The sequence below is a fragment of the Acomys russatus genome, chromosome 17 (assembly GCF_903995435.1).
Source record: "Acomys russatus chromosome 17, mAcoRus1.1, whole genome shotgun sequence".
In the NCBI taxonomy this organism is placed as follows: domain Eukaryota; kingdom Metazoa; phylum Chordata; class Mammalia; order Rodentia; family Muridae; genus Acomys; species Acomys russatus.
In genome coordinates this window covers 6,704,268-6,728,665 of record NC_067153.1, presented here as the reverse complement: position 1 = coordinate 6,728,665, position 24,398 = coordinate 6,704,268, and the positions used below count along the sequence as shown (strand labels likewise).

At 43.4% G+C, this 24,398-nt stretch overlaps 1 protein-coding gene across 2 annotated transcripts in view; it reads left to right on the top strand.

The window, feature by feature from the left end:
* The window catches only part of Lrp12 (LDL receptor related protein 12), a 78,250-nt gene extending 55,601 nt beyond the window's left edge, over positions 1–22,649 (top strand). For both annotated transcript variants that reach the window (XM_051159521.1, XM_051159522.1), the window contains 5 exons: positions 7,952–8,087; positions 13,436–13,638; positions 15,412–16,516; positions 18,095–18,227; positions 21,605–22,649. In XM_051159521.1, coding sequence (XP_051015478.1) covers positions 7,952–8,087; positions 13,436–13,638; positions 15,412–16,516; positions 18,095–18,227; positions 21,605–22,468 — 2,441 coding nt within the window. In that variant the 3' untranslated portion in view covers positions 22,469–22,649. The remainder of the gene's footprint in view (positions 1–7,951; positions 8,088–13,435; positions 13,639–15,411; positions 16,517–18,094; positions 18,228–21,604) is intronic.
* Positions 22,650–24,398: the final 1,749 nt, after the last annotated feature.

Here is a 24,398-nt window from a genome sequence, read left to right as displayed (position 1 = left end):
TTCGTTTTTCCTCAGAACCCACTGCTTTCCCCTCACAGTTTCATGCCCTCTTTGTTGTTGTTGTTTTGTTTTTTGATTTCCCATGGAGTCAAGTTAATGTAGCCCATATGACATGGGCATGGGTCCATGGGCTGGAGCTTAGGTGGCCTGCTGGCAGGTACAGATGTCTGCTTCTTCCAGCAGCCATCAGCAGTTAGGGGTAAGGTCTCAGAGCCTCTCCCTAGGGATGCTGGACTGGCTGAAAGGCCAGACAGGGAATTCCAGGGGCTCCTGTGTCTTTGCCTCCACAGCAATGGGATGCAGTGTACGCACACCTCCATGCCTGGTATTTGCACATGGCCACTACAGATTGGCTTGGTTCTTGTGCTCAAGAAAAGCACTTTGACAACTGAACTGTTCCCCGGTCATGGCTTCCCCCCACCCCAAAACATCTCTTTTATTGGAATCAACCCCTTCTTAACAGCGTTTTCCTACATGTTTTCTTTTTAACTGATCTCATTGCCTCAGCCGTTTTTTTTCCCACATGTGGAGTTAAGTACATGGCGTTATTGAGCAGGGGAAGACTTTACAAAAGCCTCCTGGATTATATAAGTATAAAAACGGGAAGGTTACAGCTGATTAAGAACAAAAGAGTTCTTTCTGTAATATGCACTAGGCATAGGTATAAGAAAAGCACATTCTGAACTAGCTTGAAGAAGCCAAGAGAAAGAAAGTCACAGGTTGGAAGGAGTGTGGCTCAAATTACCTTGTAATGATTATTTTGAAGTGCTGTATGCCATACGCTTATTTACCTTTCTTTAAGAATAACAAATTTTAAGTTATTTTAAATATGTAAGTAACATCATGTATTCTTGTATTTATTACTTATGTCTTATGGTGACTTGTGTTTCTTAGATTCTGCTAGTAGTTGTGTATGCTTCCACAGCTCTTATTTCCATGGAAATATCAGTTCTTTTTTTTTTTTTTTCCTTCATGCCCTTCATATTTGTCATGTGAAATTCAGTAGTCAGTGAGTATAATTTACTAACTTGTAATTGAGTTTTGTGGTTTATAAAACCCAGAACTGCAGACATTTCATGGCCCTCTTCATCTCAGCTACCTGTTGCCATGAAATGTCAACCCTTGTCAGTTCTGAAAAGGAAACTGTTTTTTCATCCTTTAAGCAGGAAATTGTACACTTTCTTTTACAAGTACTTTAGGCCGAATCGTAAATTTCATTGCTAACTTCTTTTTCAAAGCTTCAAAAACCATGAAGTCTGAACTTGAATGATTTATTTGACATGATTTTGACATGATCTCCTCTCTCCCGTCCCCGTCTTAATAGAGGTCATCTGACTGCAGTAAAAAGTGACTGGTAGAGAAAATAGGCCTGATGTGGTAATCTACTTTTATAACCGCAATTCTGTGCCTTTACTGTAAGATTATTGAAATATCAGTAGAAACTTAAAAGTCTTGTATTTTTATCAGTTTTGGTTAATTTTAAGGCATACTAATGATATCTTTATTTTAAGCTAGGAATCTAAAATTAAATGCTTACTAAGAAATCCATCAAAGAGCCTCTCAACCTGTTTGTTCTTCAGTAAAATTTTCTCCTGAGAAACAGGGTACATGTTAAATAGAAACCGTATTTAGTTAGGTCCTCTCTGGACCGTAGCCACTTCAGGGTTGTAGCTAAGGCACTGTTTTCTGTAAGCCACTGCCGACGCCCTGTATTTTAGATCCCCTATCAATGACAAGTAGGCTTTGAGGGGCTTTTAGCCTGAAGTCTGTGTGTGCCTGCAAAGACGCTGCTGCCTGCATTGGAAGCTGTCATTTTACTCTTCTTGTTTTTTCTTTTTTTTTTAAATTGAGTTTGGGTTGGTTTTCTGAGCTGGGTCTTGCTCTGTAGCCCTAGTAGGCTTCAGTGACCAGTCTTTCTGCCTTCATCTCCCAAGTGCAGATGCTGCCGACGCAAGCAACTTGCTGTCCTTTTAATGAACAATCACAATTATTTGATATGTGGGTACAGTTCTTTTCCTAGAGTTATTGGAGAATGTATAAACACTGTAGGTATGTGTCACCATTCCTGCATGCGTTCTTGTTTACGTCTAGAGGTGCCCACCAGAGTCAATTAAGTAGATTTGGTCAGGGTGTGTTTTTGGAGGGGGAGGGATGTTATATTCAAAGAACAAGCAATTAATGTTCCTAGTCAAGAGATCTAGGGCCATGCATGGTGGCGCACGCCTTTAATCCCAGCACTTGGGAGGCAGAGGCATAGGCAGACAGATCGCTGTGAGTTCGAGGCCAGCCTGGTCTACAAAATGAGTCCAGGACAGCCAAGGCTATACAGAGAAAACCCTGCCTCGAAAAACCAAAAAAAAAAAAAAAAAATCTATCAAGCAAAATGAACAACAGACTACATATGCCGTCTTTTCTATGCCATGTGCGTGCATGCATGTGTGTTTGCTTGGAAACCTCATGCTTTATAAATCACACACACGCTGAAATAGCAAGGCCTTTGAGGAAAGTGGCGCTGGTACTAATCTCTCACAACCACTTATCTTCGTAAGTGGGGGAAGAACAAATGAAATGCCTTTCAGAGTACTAATGTGGTCAGACACCCTTGGACTTTTATGCCTAGACTTGGTTTGTGCTGTGCAGCCACATAGTTCTGGGTTCATGCATGTTTCTTCCAGATGTTTGTTTCAAACAGAGACCAATATAATCAAAACAACAACAAAGTAAAGATTCAGACAAGTCCTTCTCTGGGAAGGCACACACCTGTGTGGTAACTTCACCGCCAGAGGAAAGCCGCTCCAGGCCTGCCTGTAAAGTGGCCACTCCTTGTAGTGGAGAAGATGCTTTGAGGGATTTTTTTTTTTTTTTCCTTAACTAAAAACTCCTTCTTCAGATCATTAGCATGCTAGGAAACTTTTTCATACAATTTTACATTATACTAACACAATTCCTCCCTTTGCCAATTACATATAAATGAACTTTTGTTGAATTAACTAGACTATAGCTAAAATAATTATGTATAAGCAATAGACAAGGCATGGCTTGGATGAATGTAGGTCAAAGAAGGTCAAGATTGAAATCAGGAGTTCTGTCAAAGCCTAGAAAGATGACATTTAAAGGCTGAAAATACAAGTTTTTGTTTTAAGACAAAAAAACTTATAAATTTGGGAGCTGGAAAAAAAAATGGCTCAGTAGCTAGGAGCATTGACTGCTCTTCCAGAGGACCTGGGTTCAATTCCCAGCACCTACACGACAGCTCACAACTGCCTGTAATTCTAGTTCCAGGGGATCTTGACACTGTCACACAGACATACAGGAAGGCAAAACAACAATGCACGTGAAATTTTAAAACTATGGTTTTTTAATTTTATTTAATTTAATTTTTATTTTAAAATGTCTTTTAAAAGGTATAAATACATAAGGTGTGAGTGTGTGTCTTCACCCATCCTCACCTGGGCTTTCATCCAGCACCTGACTCTCTGTCATCCTTTTCTCTTCTTCCTGGATCATATGGTAACTTTCCTCTGTCTTCCTTCCTGCCATGCCAAGCCCACGCTCCCTGAAGCCATCCAGTCTGTACTGGTCACTAGTCTAATTTGGCACACGTGATAATATTTATTAACCATATTCTAGTCATCAAAGCCGAGTAATCCCTTTATCAAAGTAATTGTATTTATGCCTTCAGCACCTTTGCTTAGTACTCGTGGTTTGAATACCCACTTAGAAGAAGAAAAAAAAATACTGCATTAAGCAGAATAAGCCGCTTCAGATTCCAGCTGAGGTCCAGCATCAGAGCTGAAGAGTTAGGACGAGATGGGGACCATGCAGAGCTACTAATATAATGCGAGACCCGAGGTCGAAAGACACCAGTTCAAAAGCCACACTTTGACAGCAGGTAGTGAAAGCAAACTTGGTTCCCAACTGGAACCTCCAGTCCTGCTCATTACTAAATCTTGTTTTGTGAATTTCTGAGCAACCTGTGGTATTCTTGAAATGCATTTCCTTCTTACTCACCTGCCTTTTCTCTTGACAATGACGTTGGCGCCAGTGAAGATGTAGACTATGGAATAGGAAGAGAGATTTCGGAAACATATAGTCTGACCACATGGAATTTGAAGTTGCAGTGTCCAGCGAGCATTTGACCATGCGGACTCCCTGGCTAGAGAGTTTAAGGCATGTGACCTAGAGAGGCTCTGGGACACACCATGGATGCTGCTTGATCACAGTGCCCGGGGAGGAGCACCAAGCCAAGAGCACCTACAGGGCAGTTGGAGGAGAGCCAGGCGTGCTGCCAGCCCAGTCAAGGTGGTAGACCTTAACGAGAAGCACAAGGGCTAAAGCCAGGCTCTTGGACACTGGGGGCCCCTCTAGATTTGGCAGTGAACGGTGTGTGTGTGTGTGTGTGTGTGTGTGTGTGTGTGTGTGTGTGTGTGTGTGTTTAGTTTCTGTGGCTGAGGTTAGAATTGAAAGTCTGATTTCAGTGGACCAAAGGAACGCAAAGCAAGAAAAGGAACAAATGTCTTGGCTCTCCTGGTGAGCCTTTGGAAATGCACCACAGATGGAAGTGGCGAGGGGCAAGAAGGCTGGTGTGGATGTTGGAGGCACTCATGGTCACTACTTGTTTAACATGAGGAAATGTAAACCGAGTCAGTTCAAGCAGTTTATAGTGCAGTCATGGCAGTAAAGCCAGTCCTGACAGATGGAAGAGAGAGCCTCTGGACCCCCCATTCCAGTTTTCCAGTGTAGTGCAGGCAAGCCCTTACCCCAAGCAGAGGAAGAAGGCTTTAATAGTCTGATGTAGCTAATTCTTTCTTAGGCCTAGGAGATTATGTAGAGATCATGGTAGAGTTTATCTATAAGCCCAGTACATTGTACTTGGGTGTGTTGACCATAGACATGGTCCACCATAAGGAATGGTAATGTTGAGGAGCTTGTTATCCCCGATTTAAAGTTTACTCAAGGCACATGTATTCGCGTGGAATCATGCTAACACACAGTTTTAGCAAGTTCATAGATCAGTTGAAGATTCTTTTAAAGCCACTGGAACAAAATGCCAACGTCTGCCATGTTATAAACAAAGTCGGACTATCTAAGTGAACCCAGGGAAGTCTTTGGTGCTAGTTCAGTTTTGTGTTTTCTTTTTTTGTTTGTTTGTTTTGGTTTTTGGTTTTTTTTGGTTTTTTGTTTATTTGTTTGTTTGTTTTTGTTTTTCGAGAGAGAGTTTCTCTGTGTAGCCTTGGCTAGGCTGGACTCACTTTGTAGACCAGGCTGGCCTCGAACTCACAGTGATCCACCCACCTCTGCCTCCCAAGTGCTGGGATTAAAGGTGTGCGCCACCATCGCCCGGCTACTTTTGTGTTTTCTAAGGGGAAATAACGATGGGATTATAAATGTAGTAGGTCTTAAAATAACCCTGTATGTGGCAGCATGTCTCAGCCTTGTGCAGTTGTGCACAAGTGTTCGTATATGCTCACGTGTACTCACTCATGTTTGCTCATGTGTGTCTCTGTGCATTCACATGTGCCCTGTGCATCACACAAGTTTTATTCCTTGGTACGTGAGCACCACCTACTGGTTTCTCATATACTTGGATTTTTTTTCCTTAAAACCTAATTTTTTAAAAACATTGATAATATAATAATATCTTTCCAGTTTTCCCCTGGTCTGGTGTTTGTTTAAAAGCTGGAGGTTTTCTGCTGTGTCACAGTCCACACCATCCAGAGTTCTGGCTGCTGTGGTAAAGAACTAGGTCTTTCAACTATCTTCTCCTGAGACTGCTGTCAGCGAGGGGAAGCAAAACTGTGCTGCATTTCCAGTAACTTCTTATACTGGAATTACCCTTAGAGAAATGAGTTTTTTTCCGACCCATCCATCATTAAAATCAATCTTTTTTTCTTCTTGTAAAGGAAGGGGTTTACTCTTTGGTGTAGTTAGAGATGACCTCAGACCTCTGATGTCCCTGCCTCTGCCTCCCAAGCGCTGGGACTGGAGTAGTCCGCCATGCCAGATCAAGACTGAAGCTTAAGGACAGAAATACAGAAATAATCAATCAGTGAATGGTTAGCAGCAGCCTTGCCTGTGATGGAGGCGGAGCCCTTGGTGTGTGTGTCCCCGAGTGCTGGGCCGTGAATCTCCATCTTCGGACAGTGGTTTGGATCTGGCCCCTTTGCCTGTGTGTTCTAATTCCCTCTTACGCTTAAATTTGTGCTCTGAGCAGGGTGTACTTTAAGACATCATTTTCTACAGACAGTGAGTTGCTCTGTAGACTCAAGAACTGACTGTTAGCAATTTGGCTTGCTTTATTTTGAACACCATTAGTAACATTTCTTAACCTGTGCGGTATTTGCTGCCATCCTTAGCCTAAATTGAGTGGCTTCAACCTCTGTTTAAATGGAAGGGTTTTTCCCGTTCTAACTGCAGTGAGGGAATTTGGCTGTCTACAAGTCTGGTCGCCTGATTTTTTTTTTTTTTTTTTAAACTATGTCAGAGTTCAGGCCATGTGTGGTACCAAGTGCATGGCTTGCACTGACTCATTTTCTCCTTTACCAATGCTCTTGTAAGTACAGATACTAATTAGTTAATTAATTGGGGCATTGTGCTCATCAGTTTTTTTTTTTTTTACTCTGATGCATATTTTTTTATCATTTTTTGAGAATTGTCCCAAGACTTCTAATAATTCTTTATGTATCCTTGGCAGGCATTCTCCCCACCACTAGTTTGCGGCTTCTTCTGAACAGACGTTGCTCAAAGAGTCGTCAAATATAATTCATTAAAATTGTGTGAAATGATAGCTTACAAGCTTTCAAGTTCTACTAAACCCTTTTGCTGTCTTTCTTCTTCCTTTTCCCATTTTTCTTTGCTTCCTTGCATGCTTCCTTTCTTTCTCTTTTGCCTTCCTGTCTAGCCAAGCATTCTTATCTCTATTGGGGAAGATTACATTGTCAGATTATCAGCAGGACCCTAGATACGTAAAAGCATATGTAAGCATGAATATTTTCTTTTATTTAAATCACATTGTGATATTTTAAGTGTTGCTTCAGAAGTTTAGTTATCAATACTACAAGAATCTTTCAAGGCCCTTGTCTTAGGTATTTTTCTGTTGTGATAAAACACCACGACCCAGGCCACTTAGAAGAAAGAAGGCTGGAGGGGTGCTTACGGCTCCAGGACGATGAGACTCTATGGCCAGGAAACAGTTGCGTGTGGTGCCTGGGGCAGCAAACTGGAGCTGCGGTCTCACCTCTCCATAAACAGGAAGCCAAGAGTGGACTGGGAATGTCACACGGCTTCTGAAACCTGGAAGCCCCAGTCTCAGTGATAGACTTCTTCCAGCAAGGCCACGCCCCCTAAACCTTCCCAGATAATGCCACAAACCCGGAAGCAGGTATTGCAACATGTGAGCTTATGGCGTGCTGTCATTCGGCCCTCAGCCCCAGGGTTATAAGAGATGACTACAGGAGTACACGCAGGAGAGCTCTGAGCGTGTTAATGTCTTACCAGCTTTATCCTGTCGTCACCTCCTTTGTATCAAAAACCACAGTTCATATCTTACAGTTATTTAAAGCTCACTGAAACGAGCTTGCTGACCCTAAAGATCGAAGTGCATTTCTTAAATATTGAACAAATATTGAACTTAGGAAGCTCACAATGATATAAATTTAAGATAAATTTGAGAAAAGATGGACAGGGCAATTGACTGCTCTCTACACGTAAACCTAAGAGCTCTGGCACCTGCGCGACCTAACAGGAAAAGGCCCTTGCCTGCCAGGACACGGTTCTTTTTTGTAGAAGGGAAGAAAATAAAATGCCACATGCACTAGAGAGGCGTTCTGAGTTCGCTGAGCCACATCTTACTGCTTGTGATTTCCTGTCTGCAGTGTTTTGGTTTTTAAAGAAATGCTGTTTTTGACTTAAGATGTAGTGACTAGCTAAGGTTGCTGTGGCTGTCTTCCAGCTTGTGGAGAGACCCCAGAGCAGATCCGAGCACCGAGTGGAATCATCACAAGTCCAGGCTGGCCTTCGGACTACCCTGCCCGCAGCAACTGCAGCTGGCTCATACGGGCGAGCCCAGGGGAGATCATTACTATAAGGTAACTCTGAGACCTTTCCTACTGTTAATCTTTTCTTTAGAAATATAAATGTAATTTCTATAGGCACAACAATATAAAATATTTTGTAGAGCATAAAATAAGTTGACTATCAGTGTTATCTAAAAAGTAAGTAATGACCTAATCTGTGTGTTTGCAGCACTTTCTTCACTGATAGAACATTGTACCGAGCTGCAAGGCCTCTTGCCTCAGCCCCCAGAGTGCTGGACATCAGGAGTGCATCACTACACGCAGATGCTGCAGCTGCTTTTTAACAAAAGTGCAATTTACTACCTAGCTTATTAGGATCAACAGTAATATTTAGCAGTGTGTAGGCAAACAAAACTCACTAATCCACTCAAAGATTTATGCCATAACCTTAGCTTTATTAGTTAACTCCTCTGCTTTAAAGAAGTTAAAATATGACTGTAGGTGTCTGCTCATAAAAATTTAAATATGCTATTACACATATCTCGAAATTTCTTGTCTTTCTTTGGTGTGTGATTGCATGTGCTATAGGGGTGTTCACCTAGGTTTGCACATGTGGAAGCCAGAGGCTAATGTTGGTGTGTCTTCCTCAATTACTTTGAACCTTTTCTTTTGAGAAGAGTCTCTTCTCTGAACCTGGAGCTGTCTTTTCGCTAGACTGTTGGCCAGCGAGCTTTGGGCATGAGTCTGTACCCATGACCACTGTAAGCCCCAGGCTCACAAACATGTGACACCGTGTACCACGTGGGCATCCAGACGCAAGTCCTCCTGCGTGCACAAACATGTGACGCCGTGTACCACGTGGGCATCCAGACGCAAGTCCTCCTGCGTGCACAAACATGTGATGCCGTGTACCACGTGGGCATCCAGACGCAAGTCCTCCTGCGTGCACAAACATGTGACGCCGTGTACCACGTGGGCATCCAGACGCAAGTCCTCCTGCGTGCACAAACATGTGACGCCGTGTACCACGTGGGCATCCAGACTCAAGTCCTCCTGCGTGCACAAACATGTGACGCCTTGTACCACGTGGGCATCCAGACACAAGTCCTCCTGCGTGCACAAACATGGGACGCCGTGTACCACGTGGGCATCCAGACGCAAGTCCTCCTGCGTGCACAAACATGTGACGCCGTGTACCACGTGGGCATCCAGACGCAAGTCCTCCTGCGTGCACAAACATGTGACGCCGTGTACCACGTGGGCATCCAGACGCAAGTCCTCCTGCGTGTACAAACATGTGACGCCGTGTACCACGTGGCATCCAGACACAAGTCCTCCTGCATGTACAAACATGTGACGCCGTGTACCACGTGGCATCCAGACGCAAGTCCTCCTGCGTGTACAAACATGTGACACCGTGTACCACGTGGGCATCCAGACGCAAGTCCTCCTGCGTGCACAAACATGTAACGCCGTGTACCACGTGGGCATCCAGACGCAAGTCCTCCTGCGTGCACAAACATGTGACGCCGTGTACCACGTGGCATCCAGACGCAAGTCCTCCTGCGTGCACAAACATGTGACGCCGTGTACCACGTGGGCATCCAGACGCAAGTCCTCCTGCGTGCACAAACATGTGACGCCGTGTACCACGTGGGCATCCAGACGCAAGTCCTCCTGCGTGTACAAACATGTGACGCCGTGTACCACGTGGGCATCCAGACGCAAGTCCTCCTGCGTGCACAAACATGTGATGCCGTGTACCACGTGGGCATCCAGACGCAAGTCCTCCTGCGTGTACAGCAAGCACTTTGCTCGCCGAGCCTTCTCCTCTGCCTCCTTTTTATAACTTAGAAGCAGTTAACATTGTTTAAGAATACGAAGTGAGGGCTGCAGAGACTGTTCAGTCAGAAAAGTGTGTGTGTCGCAGGCATGAAGACCAAGGCTTGAACAGCCACATGCCCATTTAACAAACTCCAGCTCAGTAGGGGGCTCTCAGAGAACATGGTGAGTGGAGTCTGAAGAACAAACAGCAGCTGAAGTTGTGGACATGCACCCCAAGAACATGAGCGTACACAGACGCGCGCACGGCGCACGCACGCGCGCGCGCGCGCGCGCACACACACACACACACACACACACCTGGAAAGTGATTGGGAAAGTATTACTTGTATAGTAAACACTAATTTAAAATGAAGAAGACTGTAGAGTGAGGGCTACAGTGCAGTTCAGGGAGAGGGGTCCATAAGCTAAGGCTGTGGGCGTGATCCTAGCAGACAGGTATAAAAGGCACATTTTTATGTGTTTGAGTGTTTTGCCTACATCTGTGTCTGTGTCCCGTGTGTGTGCCCGGTGCCCTGGGACGTCAGAAAAAGTCACTGATTCTTTGGAACTGCAGTCCCAGATGCTAGTGAGGTACCACGTGGGTGGTAAGAACTGAACCCAGGTCCTCTACAGGATCGGTAAGTGCTCTTAACTCCTGAGCCACCTCTACAGCCCCCAGTTCCTATGAAAATTGGCATTTCTATGAAAAATCGCCACCAGCTTCAGATTCTAACATAAGTATTATGTAAAAAGGTTGATTAACTTTTAAAATACTTAACTATCCATAGAGAAAAATGGTGAGAATAAGATGAGAACGTGTTTATTTACTAAGCTGCTGATATTTTCTTACAGTCATTATGCCAAGATTGTTAGGGGAAATAGTTTTGCTAAAAGGGCAAACTAATGTATCTAAGCTCTAGGTGAGAGGCGCAAGTCCTGTCCTTTACATTTTAAAGTAACGTATGTAAACTCAGTCTATGCTTAGTGCATTTCTCTCCTGTGGAAGCTATAAACCACCAGCCATGAGGTACTTTTTCCCTTTAGTCTCCTCCCTGTGAGGCTACGTGTGTCCTGCTGAGGTCTGCAGAAACACCACCAGAGCTGGAATCTGCCTGTTTTACCTGGTCTCAGTAATTTGTAATATGACCAATCATGAATATGCCAACAAAATAATATTTTTACTAGATTTAAGGGGATTTGTATCTGTGAACCTAAAAGTTAAATCTGTAGCTCAGTGGTTAAGAGAGCACTTGCTGATCTTGCAGAAGACAGCACCCACCGACGTGGAGACTCACAGCTGTCTGTAAGGCCAGGTCTAAGGGCTCTGACACCTCCTGGCCTCAAGGGTATTACACACACGTGGTGTACTTAAATACATTCAAATAACACACACACACACACACACACACACACACACACACACATATTATATATTTTTTTAAACTTTTTAAAAAATTGTAGCTTACTAGCCCACTCAAGTAAAACTTGAAGATCTTGCCAGCCAGACTGGTATGGAATGCAGCCATGAGAATTTCATTGTGTGTTGTATCTTGGAGACTTCACAAAGCAAAATACACTAAAAATAAAGGGTGCTGTTAAAATGCAGAACAAAATTGGAAGTAAACGCCATAGCTATAGGGGTGGTTCCCGACTTGGGCAAGAGTTAATGAACTTAGATTTTCACAGATAAAAGGTGACTTTAGTAATAAAGTTTTTTTTATGATAATAGCTAATTTTTTAGACCAAATAACAGGTGGACACCAGAATAGGCATTTCACGTGAGACTATTGAAATACAACCCTGTTATTCAAAGACATGATCACATGTAACCCATTCAGATGTGCAAATGAACCCATGATAGCAAAGTCTAAATTGATTTACTTTTTAATAAGTAAAATGAAAGTACACTGCTTCCAGGTAGACGTTTTAAAATATCTAACTATGTAAGTAAGGATAAAGTGAGCATTCAACTTTAAATTTAAGATAAAATTAAAATTCTTATTAATAACGTGAAATATACAGGAATATGGAGGTGTGCTGGGTTTTGTTTGTTTACTATATTAAGGGCCCGAGCTGAATATGAAGCCAAGGACCCTGAATTCATATCTTTCTGCCTCAGCTCTGAAGCAGTCTGAACTGAGGTGGGGCAGAAGACCTAGGAGTACATGAGGGAGAGCTGCCTGCATAGACGTCAGAGCTGGAGGCTTAAACCTCTTCTCCCTCAGCCAGGACACATAGACTATGCAGTCACAGGCAAGGACTAGTAATGCCTCCCAGCAAATAGCAAGACTTTGCAACCTGCTGACTCCACGGCAGGATTTGCAGTGTGTGAACCCCCATGTAAGACTAGTTACAAATAAAAACCTGCATAGGGAATACAGAGGAGAGAAGGAGGTCCACACAAAGAGCCTTCCACAAAGTGAGGCTGCAACCCAGGCTCCAAACAACAGGAAAACAAACGCTGTGATAGAGCCAATAAACCAACCTGCAATGCAAGTTTGTGCAGGCATTGTAATATTTATGAATTCAGGGGCTTCTTTCTTAATCTTTTTGCCCTCTCAGCACTTGGCAGTCTGGTAAAACTTACAAAGTAATTCTCAGAATGTTTCTTAATTTATGGAACAAATAGCCTTACAAAGTATAATAGCATTAAAATATATCTACTAGATATATTTGAATGTTTATAATATGGTAACATATGCTTACTGGCATGTTGACTAAAACAAATCACAGTTTGAATAACTTTTCAGTGTAAATAGTCATTTTAGGCTATTGAAAACTAAATGTAATATGAAAATCTGACTCCTTGTGTATAAGAGAGGGGGAAGCATGTGCGCAGGGGTCTCTGAAAACGTTGCGCCTAATACTGGAAGGCCAGAGACAAATATTGGCCTGAGCTGGAGCTATGCAGAGTATTTAAAGAGAAAATAGCTTGACATAATCCTTGTAGCTCACTTCCTTATCACTTGATTTCAAGCAGAGGCAGAGAGATAAAGCCAGATCTTCATTTATTAGTGAGCCGTGTTCATATGTTGGAAGCAAACTTGGACTTCTCATTTCTGCGAAGCGATGGCTGCTTTCAGGTTCCCATGCGACTTTTTTGTCATTTACTGGTCCTCATATTTTAGGGATCGCATGATAATGCTGAGCTCTAAAGCGACTTATATGAAAGAGTGTTCTCAAACTCAGGGACCTGTCACACAAATGTTACTCTTTCGTGTGCTTCCTCTCCCCTCCCCCCATCTCTGCTGTCCAGAAAATGCTAGCCGGAGTTGCTTTAAGGGAGTGGGTGGCACAGTGGTCTCTCTGGCACACTCGTCCCTGCTTGGCTTTCCGGCCCAAGCATGAAGAAGTGTAGGAGGATCTGGACCGGAAGTGGACTTTCCTAAATGTGTAAACAAAAGAACGTGTGCTGTCGTCATCTGGGGCTCAGCATGGTCTCGGAATGTGGGAGCCGGTGGGTGATGGCTGATGACGTGGCTGTGTGCTGGGGCAGGAGCCTCAGGGACTGGGACATCTGCCTTCAGTTACATAACATTTTTATGACTGTTCTTGTCAAAATATTTACAGTCTCTCCCAACTTTCTCTTGTTATAGTTTTCAGGATTTCGATATCCAGGGGTCCAGAAGATGCACATTGGACTGGTTGACGATAGAAACATACAAGCATATTGAAAGTTACAGAGCGTGTGGGTCCACAATCCCACCTCCATATATCTCTTCCCAAGACCACGTTTGGATCAGGTTCCATTCGGATGACAGTGTGTCCAGGAAAGGCTTCAGACTGGCATATTTTTCAGGTATGTCTTTAAAAAGAAAGACACTGCACCACATTCTGTGGTAGTAAGTGTTCGATCACTCTGCAGTTAATTCTCTGAACAGTGTCCATTTAATCATGAGTACGCCCTCAAGGCAGCTAAGATTGAAGATTCGAAGTCAGGTTTCTTCACTTTGAGTGTCCAGGTCATTGTTTCATATAACCATAATAAAATGATTAATTCCACAAACTAAGGTCTGTTTTTAAAAACATCTTAAATATATTTATCTTGAAAGTAGGCTTTTTTTCCAAGCTTTTGCCCAAATCGCAAGCATTTCATCAGAGCATATTTTTTGGTGTGTGAATTACTGTTTTCTTGTTTTTATTATTATTAATTCATTCGTTTTACATCTCAGTTGTTATCCCATCCCTTGTATCCTCCCATTCCTCCCTCCCTCCCGCTTTCCCCCTACTCCCCTCCCCTATGTCTGTGACTGAGGGGGACCTCCTCCCCCTGTATATGCTCATAGGGTATCACATCTCTTCTGGGTATGAATTATTGTTTTCATTACCCCCTTAGACAAAGGCTGTACCCTATCCCACCAGCACAGGTTATACTCTCAGACTTCTGAACTTTTCTCAAACCATTTCCAAGGATGACGAAGTCACTCACATGTGGAAAATTCAGAGCTTTGTACCATTCCCTCAGCTTTGAAGTGTTTGTGCCAACTGCTTCTCCTAAGTAAGCTGTTAGTGGAGAGAAAACAACGCCCAGTGTGGGGGCTGTAGGAATCTGCCAGGCTCTGGCTCATTCTTCTTTCTTGCTCTTGTTGAATATTTAACATGGTATACTGAAGTAATTAGAACTCCCTAAGCATTTTTTTTTTCTGTCTTTTATGAACTATTCCTCGAACTACCCATACTTTCAGAAGTACCTGCACCTGGTAATAGATACTGGTGATCATCATTCAGTCATTTTGTGAACTATTTGCAGTTGTATTAAAAGCAAAAACTGTAAAATAGGAAGTATTTCATCATGATTACATGGAGTATGGGCAATTTTGGTTTTGTTTTGGGTTTTGAGTTTTTTTTTTTTTTTTTTTTTTTTTTTTTTTTTTTTCAGGGGCGGGGTGGTTTTTGTCTTTTTGAGACAGGGTTTCTGTGTAGCCTTGGCTGTCCTGGACTAACTTTGTAGACCAGGCTGGCTTCAAACTCACAGTGATCCGCCTGCCTCTGCCTCCCGAGTGCTGGGATTAAAGGAGTGCACCGCCATACCTGGCTAGCAGAGCAATTTGAAGTTAAGGTGACAGTCTATCAAAAGCAGTCTACACTGTAAAACGCACCACACTGTACACAGTAAGTTACTGCTGTGCACGTGGACACAGCTAGAGGAGAGCGTGAGAAATACGTGAAAAGTGCTTGCTTGGATGATTTTCTTCTTTAAACACACCTCGTGTTTTAATCATGTGTACAAAGTGTTAAATTCTTAGGCAGTGGTCCTTTGGCTCCTGTGTCTTAAGTCATTTCACTAAATATTCTGCAGTGAAGTAGCTTTCTACAAAACAGAGCTGGTCCCTTCTGTCTTAGGCAGAAGTGCACGCAGCTTAGCGGTAAAGGAGCGGGTTCTTAGTGGAATTGCTGACTGTCATGCCAGAGCTAGGTTCTCACAGGGATTCTACAGACTAGTTAAAAGTCTTATCACTTGAGCTCAGTCATCACCATTATAAAAATATGCGCTCCCTGTCTTTTGAAGTGGTGGCTGTGTTTCATTTCTGTGGTTCCTTCCTCTCCATCTTTCCCTCCTCCCTCCTCCCAGGGAGATCCGAGGAGCCGACCTGTGCCTGTGATCAGTTCCGTTGTGGGAATGGAAAGTGTATTCCGGAAGCCTGGAAGTGTAACAGCATGGACGAGTGCGGAGATAGCTCTGACGAGGAGGGCTGTACCAAAGACGCCAACCCCCCAACCGCTGCTGCTTTCCAGCCCTGCGCCTATAACCAGTTCCAGTGTCTGTCCCGCTTCACCAAAGTCTACACCTGCCTCCCCGAGTCCTTAAAGTGCGACGGGAACATCGACTGCCTGGACCTCGGAGACGAGATAGACTGCGACGTGCCAACATGTGGGCAGTGGCTAAAATACTTTTACGGTACTTTCAATTCCCCAAACTACCCAGACTTTTATCCTCCTGGAAGTAATTGCACCTGGCTAATAGACACTGGGGACCATCGGAAAGTCATCTTACGCTTCACTGACTTTAAACTGGATGGCACTGGTTATGGGGATTATGTCAAAATATACGACGGCCTGGAGGAGAACCCGCGCAAGCTTTTGCGTGTGTTGACGGCCTTTGACTCCCACGCCCCCCTTACAGTCGTCTCTTCCTCTGGACAGATCAGAGTGCATTTTTGTGCTGACAAAGTTAACGCTGCGAGAGGCTTTAATGCTACTTACCAAGTAGACGGCTTCTGTTTGCCGTGGGAAATACCCTGCGGAGGTAACTGGGGCTGCTACACAGAGCAGCAGCGCTGTGATGGGTATTGGCACTGCCCGAACGGGAGGGATGAAATCAACTGTACCATGTGCCAAAAGGAAGAATTTCCATGTTCTCGCAACGGTGTCTGTTACCCTCGTTCTGACCGCTGCAACTACCAAAACCACTGCCCAAATGGCTCCGATGAGAAGAACTGCTTCTTTTGCCAGCCAGGGAATTTTCACTGTAAAAACAACCGCTGTGTGTTTGAAAGCTGGGTGTGTGATTCTCAGGACGACTGCGGGGACGGCAGTGATGAAGAGAACTGTCCCGTTATCGTGCCTACCAGAGTCATAACAGCAGCTGTCATAGGGAGCCTCATCTGTGGCCTGCTGCTCGTCATTGCACTGGGGTGCACGTGCAAGCTCTATTCCCTGAGAATGTTTGAACGGAGGTCAGTGTCAAGGCAAGCCGTAGTTTATGACGTCTGTAGTAAACGCCTGGACCCAGGGCTAGGGTCGGGGTGGCTCAGTTGGTAAGCAGCTTGCCGCACAGACATGAGGAGCTGAATGTGATGCCCATGTGCACAGAGTGAAACATGATAGTGAACACACATGTAGTCCAGTGCTAGCAGATTCCCTGAGATTCCCTGGCCGGCTGACCCAGCCTCAATGGCAAACTCCAGCTCTCAGTAAGCAAGGTGGATGGTTACTGAAGATTGGCTTCCAAGTGCACACAGGAAGATACACACATGCACACACAAAACCAGAAAAGATTTAAAAAGTGTGGCCCAAATGTTTGCCATTAGTCCTTTTATTGTGGCTTATAGATGTATATGTCTAGAATACATAAAGTTAGGATGAAAAGCCCAATAGTCAAGCATAGTACAGAGTGTTGTTTAGCCTTAGTATGCAGATGAGAAAAGTCAGTGTTACATTTTCTAGGTTACTGTCTTAGGGGAATTTTGCTAGCTCTTACTCTCAGTTACAGTTTTATCTTGTTTTTATAAATAGTCAATAATTCTACCTATGTGAGAGTCCAGTGTCTCCAGCACTTGACAGGTGAGAAGAAAATGAATGAGCCATATTTTGACAAGCAGGCTCACAAGGAGGTGGGACTGGGTACGTGAGGTGAGGATCTATAGTCTGTAAAATAAAGAGGCATGAGCGCCCTGCGGTGGAGGCACGTGGAGGGCTTTCCTTGCAGAGGTGCCATTTGAAACATGTGCGTGATATGTAAAGAGTTACTGGAGAATTTTCCTCTGGGAAAATAATGTAGAAGAATGCCCAGCATTACTCTAAGAATAAGTAATAATTCACTTGCTCTGGAGCCGTGGAAACACGTGGAGGACTAGTCCCACACAGGGTGCAACTCCAATGAAAGCTGTGTTCTCCGCTGAATAGCCACAAGGTAGCCAGGAGAAGAGACAACAGGGGGCACAGCTTCCAGTGTGGTGTAAGAGAAACTGAAAGACATTAATGGCAGGGGCGTCTCCCAAGAGGCTATTGTGGGGACAGCTGCCTTCAATCCTGACAGCTACAAATGATCAATTAACAGTGACCATGCCAGACTACATATGGTGCACAGATGCATGGGGCCGTAAGAGCCATTGCTGCATCTTTTCTTTGAGTAAATATAAAAGGTGGGGAAACTTCACCATACTGCACCAAAAGCGCACAGTGGGGAGTCGGGTCTCCTGTTCCATCATGTCGCTCTTACCTGCATTGAGCTTGATGGAGGAAGTGTCTTCTGAGACCTCTCAGTGAGTGCTCCCAAAGGCTGGGGGCCTGGGCTTGGAAAACCTATCATTTTATCATGTACAGATACTTCCTTTCAGGGAGATTTCCAGTCTGTTAAAGCATAATAATCCAGGCTGTTGCTAGCATAAGGACAGACTCACTTCAGCCCTGCGTTCCCGGAGTGGACGTGGTTGGTTTGAGTTAGCTGGTTGAAATATTGAGGTGTCTTCCACGCTGATGGTGGAGCACTGCTGCTTGTCTTCTGCTGAGCTTTCCTTCCCATTTCCTCTAAGATCGTTCGAGACCCAGTTGTCACGAGTGGAAGCAGAATTGCTACGAAGAGAGGCTCCTCCCTCATACGGGCAGTTGATTGCTCAGGGCTTAATCCCACCAGTGGAAGATTTTCCTGTCTGTTCACCTAATCAGGTATAATGCGAATTCTAATCTCTGTCCCATCATCTTTTTAAAGTCTATATGTAGCAGAGACCCTTCCTTAACTTTAGAAATTTTCAATCAAGCAAATGATAAGTGTATGGAGAATTGAACTTACAAATTTTATTGCATTTGAACAGAATCTATAAAATGTTAATTGTTTACATTTATAAGATTGTCATTCTTAGACATTTTACTTTTTAGAATAAGGGAGTGCACTGAAATTTAAAAACTTTGGCCACTTTTTTGATTGAACTGAATGAACACTTAGAGATTTAAGAGCGAATGTTAACGTTAGTGTGCTAACATGTTACTTACGACAGACTAACCAGCTCTCTGTGGAAGTAACCGAGGGGGGGGGTTACTATCTGCCCCGCAGTGAGGGAGCGTCCTGCTGGGTTTCACAGTGTCTGTGAATTTGGTCCACGGTCTCTGGGCTGTAGCTCATGCTGCTCTGCCTTCCAATTTCTCAGGAAGGTTTTTAAAACTGTTCAAGCTATAGAAATGTACCACAGTTCATTTAAGTCATAAGGATGTGTATGTATTTAAATTTTAAATGTATTCACACACATTTATAAAAATGATTCTCAGAACTAAGAAAATTTAATGTTTTTCCAATGACTTAAGTCTTTAAAAATAGAACAGCATTTCACTTCTGGCACGTGTCAGCTTATTTTAGTGTTTAGCAAATCCTTGGTGAGAATGTGTAGGTTTTAAACATTTTTCACATGTAATTTCTAATTCAGAATTTATACTGGTCAAATTTGGGGGTATAAAATAGAAAACACTAGGTCATAGTTTCTTTATGTTGTTGGCCCTGCCACAGTCAGTTTCTTTGAAGGTAGGTGACAGACCGTGGTTGACTTAGTCCATTGGCTACAATCTCCCTCCTCCCCATTGTGTTCTGTGACCTAGTAGGAACACGGACCAGGTGCCTGCACACTTCCCCAGCGCTGTTACTGTGAGAGGATACAGATTAAAATCCACCGAGAAGAGATGCACAGGGCAAGTTCAGACAGCCCGATGGCAGAGCATGGCTCTGTTTACACCTGTGCAACCATTTTCTCTAGCTGTTACCAACCAAGGACACTCACCTGGGCCCCGTCCAGACTCACAGTCTTGATTAATTTATATGGCTAATCTAAGCCTGTAGCCTTACCGAAACTGCCACCTCTTACCGTGAGTCAGCAGAGCCCTAAGTAAGTCACAGTGTTGTCGCTGCATGCCAGTCTCCAAGCAGAGACACCTTTTTCTTCAAGTATATAGAGATCCTGTCCCAGAAGCCAAGGTCTGAGGCTTCAGATAAGACTGAATTCTTTATTCCAGATTGCTCTGTTCTCTAGAGCTATAAATTACCTTTGGGAGAGAGTTCTGTTTAAACAACATTTTGAATAAAATGTTCTTAAAGGAGACTTTGTTTAATGAGACCAAATTCTTAAGTTTGAGATTTCTGGTAATGAATTACCAACTTTCCACAGCTTTTAAAGGAAAATAATTTTGTAATCTGCCATCAAATATAAAACAGAAATAGTTTCTGGGCAGTTTTGTTGCTTCACAAGTTAAACTATAGACATTTATCCACCGAACATCCATTACCTTCCCCTTACAGAATCTGTTAAACGAGCAACCTTTGAATTAACAGGCTTGTAACTAATTAAAGATCGTCCTGATGGTGACAAACCATAGTGATAAAGTTGGGATAAAGTGTGCTGAGGGCCCGACAGCCTTTTCTCACTGCTGTGTGTTAGGACCATGTGTTCACCTGTCCGTGACTCGAGCACTGCATTCAGGACTAGGTCTGTGGAGAAGTCCATTCTAAACTTGAGCTGCTATTTGTTTTTAATTTCGTAATTAGATGCTTCCAAATTGGTGAAAAAAAAATCTTAACAAATCTGTACTTAAAGTCCATGTGTGCTGACAGCCAGAGTTCTTCCTGGTGGTGTGGATTTTACCACAGCTGGCTAGGAGATGCTCCTGCATTGTCACCTCTTAGCGTTCCTGAACAGTTTTCACACTATTCAGGCATAACAATATGGCCATGAGAGACACAGGTGGGGAGCATAAGCCAGAGTTGGTCCCAGTTCACTTCCCTTTTGTTTCTGTGAGAGGCTGGGCTTTGGCAGGGAGACACTGTGTTGTAAATGCTCAGTGCCAGGTTCATTCAGGCTATGTTTGCTCCAACTCTACAGCCACTAGGTGGAGCTGAAAGGCCGTTTAAATGATGCACATTTGTTAAAAATATATAATAATAACAATAATAAAAATAATAATCGAACACTTTCATCTAGAAAAGAATTTATCTTTTAATTACATTTATTTATTATTTGATTCAGAAGAGGGTGTGTGCTATGGTGCCGTCCTCTGGCGCTCAGAGGGCAACATGCATGAATCTGTTCTCCCTTTCACCCTGTGGGTGCCAGATACCAAACTCAGGTCAGGCTTGGATGCAAGCGCCCCCACCTGGTGAGCCCTCTCGCAGGCCCCAAGGTTTTCTATTACTTGAGCAAGACACTTTCATTATATGCGTATTAATTTGTGAAGCATTCCTTTGTAAATTTTTTTGGCTTTTGTTATTTTTGTTTTGTTTTGTTTTCTTTTTATTGTTTCAGACAGGGTTTCTCTGTGTAGCCCTGGCTGTCCTGGACTTGCTTTGTAGACCAGGCAGAGCTCCACTTGCCTCTGCCTCCCAAGTGCTAGGATTAAAGACATGTACCACCATGCCCAGCCTCTGTAAATTTTTTCAATTATCAGTTTTTAAAGACTAAGATGATTTATATTTAATCCTAAAATGAAAAAAAAACATAATTCTTAAAAATTGAGAAGGAATCCAGATGTATATTTTAGATTTCTATTCCATATCACAAGTGTGTTTGGCGCTTTATTTGCAACAATAAAACTGAGTATTCAGTCACTCAGTCCTTGAAAACCTGCTCTGGAAATGCAATTCACACACTGACAGGACAGTTCAGCCTTGTAAATCAAATCGAACTGTATTTTTTTAAGAGGATAAAAGACCTTAATCGTAAACAAGACCATGTCGCTTTAGTGAAGTATGGTAGAGATTTGTCAATCTCCCCAGTAGATCCCAATAGATAGATTTTTTTCCAGGCTTGGTACAGTTTTAGGATGGGGTTATTATTGAGATTTGGGATAAAATAACTTATAACTGATACAACTCTCACTGTGAAGTTAAGGTTAAGTCACAGATTAGATTCCCTACAGTGGAGCTGTAGAGGTGAGAATTAATTCATCCCAGTCCCTAGTAACAGTGAGTCAAAGAATGCTTTTCATCCTCACACCTCTTAAGTAATTAAGTAATACTTAAGTAAAGTCCTCCTTTTCTTACTTCTTTGGTTTGCTTCCTTTTACAGGCTTCAGTTTTAGAGAACCTGAGGCTGGCTGTCCGATCCCAGCTGGGCTTCACTTCCATCAGGCTTCCTATGGCAGGCAGACCCAGCAACATTTGGAATCGCATTTTTAATTTTGCACGATCACGCCATTCCGGGTCATTGGCTTTGGTCTCGGCAGATGGAGATGAGGTTGTCCCAGGTCAGAGCAGCAGCAGAGAGGCTGAAAGGAGCCATCCTCACAGAAGCCTGTTTTCCGTCGAATCTGACGACACGGACACAGAAAATGAGAGAAGGGACACGGCAGGAGCGTCTGGTGCGGTTGCGGCGCCTCTGCCCCAGAAAGTCCCTCCCGCAACAGCCGTGGAAGCCACGGTGGGAACAGGCGGCAGTTCCTCGGCTCAGAGCTCGCGAGGCAGCCATGCAGATGGAAGGGATGCGTCTGGTGTGGAGGCGCCGAGTGTGAGCCCAGCACGTCACCAGCTCTCAAGCGCGTTAAGTCGGATGACTCAGGGCCTGCGCTGGGTACGGTTTACATTAGGGCGATCAAGTTCCACAAATCAGAACCAGAGTCCCTTGAGACAGCTTGATACCGGGGTGAGTGGAAGAGAAGAAGATGATGATGTGGAAATGCTAATTCCGGTTTCGGACGGGGCTTCAGACATTGATGCCAGTGACTGCTCCAGACCTCTTCTCGATCTTGCCTCAGAGCAAGTACAAGGGTTTAGACAGCCATACAGTGCAGCAAACGCTGGAGTCAGAACAAGTAACCGGGATGGCCCCTGTGAGCGCTGTGGCATTGTGCACACCGCCCAGATCCCAGACACTTGCTTAGAAGCAACAATGAAAAACGAAACGAGTGACGACGAGGCTTTGCTGCTGTGTTAGGGCCCAAGCACCAGAGATTGTATACAAGCTGGAGCAATATCCACTCCTTGTTTTGTAACTTTACAATTAAACTAGTTTTAGTTTAAAATGAGAAGATGCAGGGTGGCTTCTTACCGTAGGTTAGCCTGCACGGTTGAATTAACACCATGTAACTCTATGAGCTCGAGTTTCCTGTGTTAGCAGCTGAAACGGCATCATGTATTCTTCAGCCATGTTCTTCCGTTTGTTTATACTTGTTTTTATTTTTTTAAATTCTGGTACTTTCAACAGTAGAAATATGGCTGTTCTAATTCATTTGACTGTCATTTTATCTGTCTTATGTTAAAAGGTTTGTACAAAATAGTACCTTCTTTTAATTGAATCCTTTATGCTCTTTGCCACCATGTAATTTATTAAACTAGACGCTAAGGTTGTTAATGTACAAAAAAAGAGAGCAAACCCTTCTAGTCACCTCTTTGTTTGCATAACATCGTCTGCTGCTGGATTTCATCGTACGGACCTGTCAAAGGGAATGAATCTCCTCTGTTACACACAGTGATGTGCAACTAAGGCAGAGTTAGGGAAATTGCTGTCGGGAGACAAAACTCTTTTATAGATTTTCTAATGCTGACTTTAATATTCTACTATGGTACAGACCAAATGGTAAAATCCCAAGACATTTCTGTTTTCATCTCGGTTTAGGGGCAGAATTAAGCGGATGAAGATACTCTACTATGCATTACATTTCGAACTTTATAAACAATGTACATGAATGGCACACGCTCAGTCTCTCTGGGGCGGCGTCTTTCTCTAGTACAGGGCTTTGCTCGAGTTGGACCCTAGGGATTTGCACTAAGTCCTGTCAAGGTCTCAGATGACGTTAGTGCACAGGCACTCCCACTTCAGATGCTGTCATTTGCTACCACAGTGACTATATATTTCCATAGCTTTGGGGGCGGGGCACCGTTTTTATTACAACTTGAAATTTGCTTTGCTGGTTTCATATTTATTTGTTGTATTTTAAAACTGCATTATTGTAAGAGTGATGTTCCCCCCCCCCCAGGATACTTTGTTCTTGGGGGGAAGGGGGGTCCACTGCTATAATCTTGAAGAAAAACAAATTAAAACTTTTTCTGATTGTCCCCCTCTTCAAGTAGAGTGAATTACGAACCCCACTTATTTTTTATTGTTAATTCTTGTTTATTTATTCTTTAGCTGTCTGTTTTAGTAGCTTAATGATTGGGTATGAAAATGTGTTTGTGTGTGATTATTGCTATTTATTACATTTTGAATACTTTGCTGAATGTCATTTTAAAGCATGTTTGAGGTCTTGTGTATCTGTCCTGTTATGCTGTCAGGAAGACCTGACTAAAATGTTTTAATATGTATCAGAAATTAAAATAATTTTTTGTATTGCCTTGAGGTACTTTTTAAATCAAAGTTGTTCTTTATTTTGGTGGAAGTTATGTCCATGTAGAGATTCAGGTCATGTGACTACAGCGAAGGCCATGGAAGAAGGCAGTCGCTGTAGCTACAGTGGTGAGTCGCAGCTCACACGGGAGTGCTCCACCAGAACTCCCCAAGGGCTGGAGCGTCAGTTTCCCTTTAGAAAGCTGCTGCTTAGTTGATAAATCTTGTCCAACCCACTCAACATAGCAAATGAACCTCCTTTTAGGTCCTAATAATGCTGCTAGCAGCTGGAACTTTGAGGTTGTTGTGCTGGCTTTGTCTTTGGCTGGCTGGCTTTCTTGTGTGGTTCTGGGCATCAAGCCTTGCCTGTGCTGCTGCCATGTTTCAATTTCTTTTTAACTGACTTATAGGACATCGTGGTTCAAGGAGTAACAATTTAATCTCTCTCCTTCTCTGACCTCCGTCATTTAGTTCTATTTAAAGAGATACACACAGGTACCAGTCTCTTGTAGCTCTTGTAGCTCTCCCCAGAGCTGTACAT